Below are 5,009 nucleotides of genomic sequence, written 5' to 3'. Positions count from 1 at the left end.
TGCGCCGTCGCCTATTCAAATATGTATCTTTATGCTGTTGTCTCTCCGCTCCCTCCGCTCTCTTTGTTTTTGTGCGTTTCCTGCGTTTTGGAATGCATCATAAAAGTATTTCGAATTAACAGTAGTAAGTGAGGGGGTGGAGGCCGCAAAACATTCTAGAATGTGGCATGGGCGGTGGAGAAATTGTTGGATAAACAAATATAAATACGATTAATGAGGGATCTGGTCCGCCGCCTCCCTGCACAGCCACCCAAACAGGTGAAGGAGGGAAGCCCAGAGGGGCACACAAATAGTTTCTCCCCATACATTCCCCATTAGATTTCTGTCACCCATAAATAAATCCAAAATTTACTACGAAATGAACCAAAAGTGTCCGTGCCACATGCCTGCGGTGCATCACTGTGGCAAGGAGCTGCGCGAACAGCGCGCGGAATACTTCCGACGGGATATCGATGACATCACGGACAGCGTGATGCAGGTGATGCGGATATGTGGCCTCAAGGCGTGGGAGGTGCGACGCACCAGGGAGGTGATTGGACGCTCCTTGCTGCACTACGACGAGGTCCGCCACAGGATTGATCGGGTGCCGCGCAAGCGCTTCTGCAAGGAGACCTTCCTCCATGGACTGGCGCACGAGGCGCACATGTCGCGCATGGATGCCCAGATTGCCTACTCCATTGTGAAGCGAGCCTTCAAGGCGTACTACCACGGCACGGCGACCGAAGGCAAGCGATTGAAGGCCTTGATGGAGGGCATGCGGCATCGGCAGGAGTGCCTCTGGCTGCACGCGGCCAAGCGCACCGCCGAGATCTACGCGGCCTACGCCGGCCTCATGCGCTCCGAGGAGCTGCAGTTTGCGGAGCGCTTCGAGTGCGTCTACAAGAGTCTGCACGATGTGCTGAGGACTCGTGTGGTGTGGGACGACGAGAATCATTGCCGCTGCGGCTGGGCCTCCGCCAAACCCTCGCAGGCCACAGTCTCCACGATGACGGTCGAGATCGAGGTGCTCTATCAGCAGCAGAATATGGCGCCCAGCAGTGTGCCCTCCCGCACGGTCGTGCCGCCCAGCATTGTGCCCTCCCGCACGGTCGTGCCGCCCAGCACTGTGCCCTCCCGCACGGTCGTGCCGCCCAGTCAGCTGTCCGTGCAGGTAACCGAGATCCTGGTGGACATGGGACCGATGCCCAGCTCCAAGTCGGTCAGCTCCAAGTCCTCCCGCTACAACCACGGCCTGAGGCGAGTCAATCAGCAAAAGTCCTCCAGCCGCCCGCCCACCGAGGCGAGCTCCAAGGCGACGCTGCAGCGGCGCAGGGACAAGTGCAAGTGTCCGCCGTTGCTGTGTGAACGGGAGTTTGAGCGAGAGGCGCCAGAGATTACCGCAGAGTGCAGCCAGGGGCCGTACGTGTGCCGCTGGCTGCACTACGACGAGACGGAGGAACAGTTCAAGGAGCATCGTGTGCCCTTCCCGCCCCTGGAGGTCATCTGTCCGCCGTGCGCCAAGGACGAGCTGCCCTGCGATCCGGAGTGCACCTGCACCTGTGACATCTGCACCTGTCCGCCCGCCTACGCTGAGGGTGCTGGGGAGGAGGAGCACCGCGGGGAGCGACTGTCGGCCACTGGGATTGAGGACAACGACACGGACTACTGCTGGCTGGCACCGTTTCGGGACTGGCCCCGCGTGGACGAGGCACCGGTGGCGCCAGAGGAAGAGGCGAAGGCTAACTCCGAGGAAGGAGAGGAGGAGGAAGCGCGCTTCCAGTGCCGCTGCACCTGCGAGATCAAGCGGAGGGCCTACCCACATCTCTTTACCTACTTGGCGCCCTTCAGGGAGATCAAGAAAGCGGCGGAGGAGGTGCAAGTGCAGCCACCCGAGAAGTCCGAGGAGCAGTCTGCCACAGAGGATCTGTTGTCCAAGCCGCCGCCCTGCGGCGTCTCCCTGGCCACCTATCGCTGCTGGCTGCAGCCCACGCCCAGCAAGTCCGACTCCGAGTCCCTGGCAGAGCAGACGCCACACATTGCAGTGCTGGCCCAGGGAGCGCAACCCAAAGTCGCTGGCATCTCCATGGACGTCACCGTCAAGGGACAGCATCATCAAGGCGGCAGCCAAGTGACCAAAGCAGCAGCGCCCACAGCAAAGGCTTCGAGGCCTACTGAAAAAAAAGCCACTACGAGGATCAGTGTGCCAGCAACTCCAGCTGCCAAAGCACCGCCAAAGGCAGCTCCAGCCTCAGCAGCTACGCCAGCGCCCGCTCAGCCTGCAAACCAAGAGGAAAAGCTCACAAAGGAGGATATTTTGGATATCATTGGACTGTAAGAGACTTGGCCCCGTGTATCGTGATTTACCTTCGTTCGAATATATGTTAAAAGGTTTCTAAAAACCTTGGCATACCTTTTGCATTGAGTCCCACAGCTGAGCTCCTCTTCCATTTCCCAAATGCATGTCAAACCCTAAATGGAATTTTTCTTGAAACTTTTATGTCCCCCCCCCCCCCTCGATGGGAGCAGCACTTAACTAATGTCACAGGGAAATCTGAGTTGCTCTCCAGCTTCTGTTTGGCTCTCGAATAGTTTGCCCAAAAGTTATTTGATATTTTATTTCGTATTTGTATTGTCAAATGGTGTTTTTGTCGCATGTTTCTTTTTTGTTCTGAGTGTGTTTCCGCTTTGGCCAAACGAACTGTCAATTGATTGTCAAATTATAAAGCAAAAATGGTCAGCGGGCTGGCTGGAGGGTCCTTTTGAAAATGAAAACTGTTTGCTTTGTTGCCACTTGGCAAAATGCGACGACGGCAGGGGCGGATGGAGAGCCGTTCAACTATGTGAAATATTATACAACACGCACTGCCCCACCCCCCACAATGTGTAGCGGAGGGGCAGGACGAGAATCAATTCTACATTTCTGACACACGATATTCCCCGCATTGTGTAGCCCCAGCCCCAGCCCCAGCCACGCCCCTACATTTGGTCGAGCAAATTACACAATATACGATATTTGCATTGTCGATAGTTCGGGATACAATCTCGTTAAAACCAAATCACGTAGCAACTTTTGTGGCTACAATAATTGCAGACAAATTGTGAAAAAGTATTGGCACTGAATGGGATTTTTTGTTTGGCTTGACAAGGGGCCGCTCCAAAGGGTTTTTTTTTTGTGACAGACGCTTTTAAGCAGAAAATTGTTTGCTCATAACTTTTGACATCAGGGAGAAGCCTACCACAGTATAACAATAAACGGAAAGGAAAATCAGTTATGTTGTATGCTTCTCCCCTCTTTCTCCCAATAGTTTAGAGGCCTGAAAACTGAGTTGAAAACAGGCAGAGTCAAAGGAAAATCAATCAGCACATTTGTAGGTATTTCTTTTGTATTACTTTTCTTGTTGTAACTTCTAAAAACTTAAGAGCTTTGCTGCACTCAATCACAAGCATTTTTTAGATCGCAGAGATCTTTGCGTCCAATTAAAATAAAGTCAGGGCAGCCTTGGCTTTCATAAACTTTAAGTGAGTCTTCAAATGTGCAGCCGGCTCTGAACGTGTCATAAATTTGTAGCCCAAGCTCCGGCTTGGAACGGAAGGGAAGGTCATTAAAAAATTCCTGGCCGTAGCAGAAGAGTATCGAGAAGCGGCAGAGGAGGAGAGCCAGCCTGGTGTCGTTGTCTGGAGCGACTTGATGCGCATTGCTCATTAACACGAAACTAATTAATTGCGCAATTCAGCTAAACTATCGTGTAACGACAGGGGGGTTCCCATTACACGAGCTCTTGATTGATCACCAACTGACTGCGGCATCTTCCAGGGTCTGGGCCTCGGACTGGGCCAGTGTCTGAGCCTGAAAACAGAGCAGACCGTGGCCATTGCATTTGAAGCGCTAATTTATTGTTGACTGCAACATGTTGCAGTTGCTGCCCCGGTATGCAAAAATGTGGCATGGCCTGGCCTGGGCCATATGCAATTAATTGTAACAAGGCACCGCTAGTCAAGCCAGTCAACCTTTAACGAGGCTGAGGCTGAGACTCAGGCTCAGGCTCAGGCCAAGACTTGCCACTAGAAGTCTGCAGGCTGCAGCCTACGACTTGCAACTGGCAATTGCCACTGCAACTGCGACTCCAACGCGTGTTAAGTTGCTGCAATTTACGTGTTAATTTGAAGTCGTGTTTCCTCAGCAAATGTTTGGCTGACTTTTCCTACAGTTTCGGCGAAAGTTTTCGGGGCAATACACTCTACGTACAAAAGGTGGCAGCGTAATTCATGTGTTGCTGGTAATTGCCAGCCGCTGGGGGCAGCTCAAGCTGCTGCAACAATGCCATTAGGCCAGGCCAAGCGAAAGCAGCCACTCAGCACAGAAAGATAGAGAGAGAGAAAATCAGCAAAGATCAAAGCTGACTACAACAGGGGAGTAGCTAGATCTGCTCTATATTTATTGGATATACTTTTAGAAATGGAATGGGAATGGGCAGCAGTAACCCTTTTGATTATTACTTTGCCGCATATCCATGGAAAAGTACTTTGAAAATCTGTTCAGAATGCCCAGGCAAAACTCTGCCAAACCATCAATCAAAGCAGCTCTCAACTATTTCCAAAATCAATAAATACCCATAAAACTTTTGCCATGGCCTGGGAACAATCTGCCGGGAATTATTTATCTGCAGTAGGAGAGCGGACTGCTGCAGTCTGCGCAGGGAGTTTACTGTATTTAGCTGGCCAGCAGCTAAATCCTGACAGCCAACCAACTACTTTTTGGATACAAAAATGTTTGCCATAGTTTGAGCAACTTTTTGGGCCACAATCCGTTGGATGAAAGCGCCTGAAATCCATGCCCTGCAAAACCAAAACCGCAGAACGCAGAACGCACATTGAGTTGTTGTTGCCCCGCAGCCACACCGCACCCGCCCGTCGGCCCCTGTCTCCTTCATTCTCCATAACTTGAGGCATGACATGCAGCTGGCTCAACAGTGCTGCAACTTGTTTGCGGTTTGCGAGTATCTATCGGATGCAGTTGCGAGTGCGAGCAC

At 52.3% G+C, this 5,009-nt stretch overlaps 1 protein-coding gene across 1 annotated transcript; it reads left to right on the top strand.

Moving 5' to 3' along the window:
• The first annotated feature begins 323 nt into the window (after positions 1-323).
• Positions 324-2,378, top strand: LOC117580752. Its single transcript, XM_034267449.1, has one exon. The coding sequence runs from the start codon at positions 359-361 to the stop codon at positions 2,312-2,314; it is 1,956 nt and encodes a 651-aa protein (XP_034123340.1). The 5' UTR covers positions 324-358; the 3' UTR covers positions 2,315-2,378.
• Positions 2,379-5,009: the final 2,631 nt, after the last annotated feature.

Source organism: Drosophila guanche, unplaced genomic scaffold (assembly GCF_900245975.1).
Source record: "Drosophila guanche unplaced genomic scaffold, DGUA_6, whole genome shotgun sequence".
In the NCBI taxonomy this organism is placed as follows: Eukaryota; Metazoa; Arthropoda; class Insecta; order Diptera; family Drosophilidae; genus Drosophila; species Drosophila guanche.
This window is presented reverse-complemented; position numbering and strand designations above follow the sequence as displayed.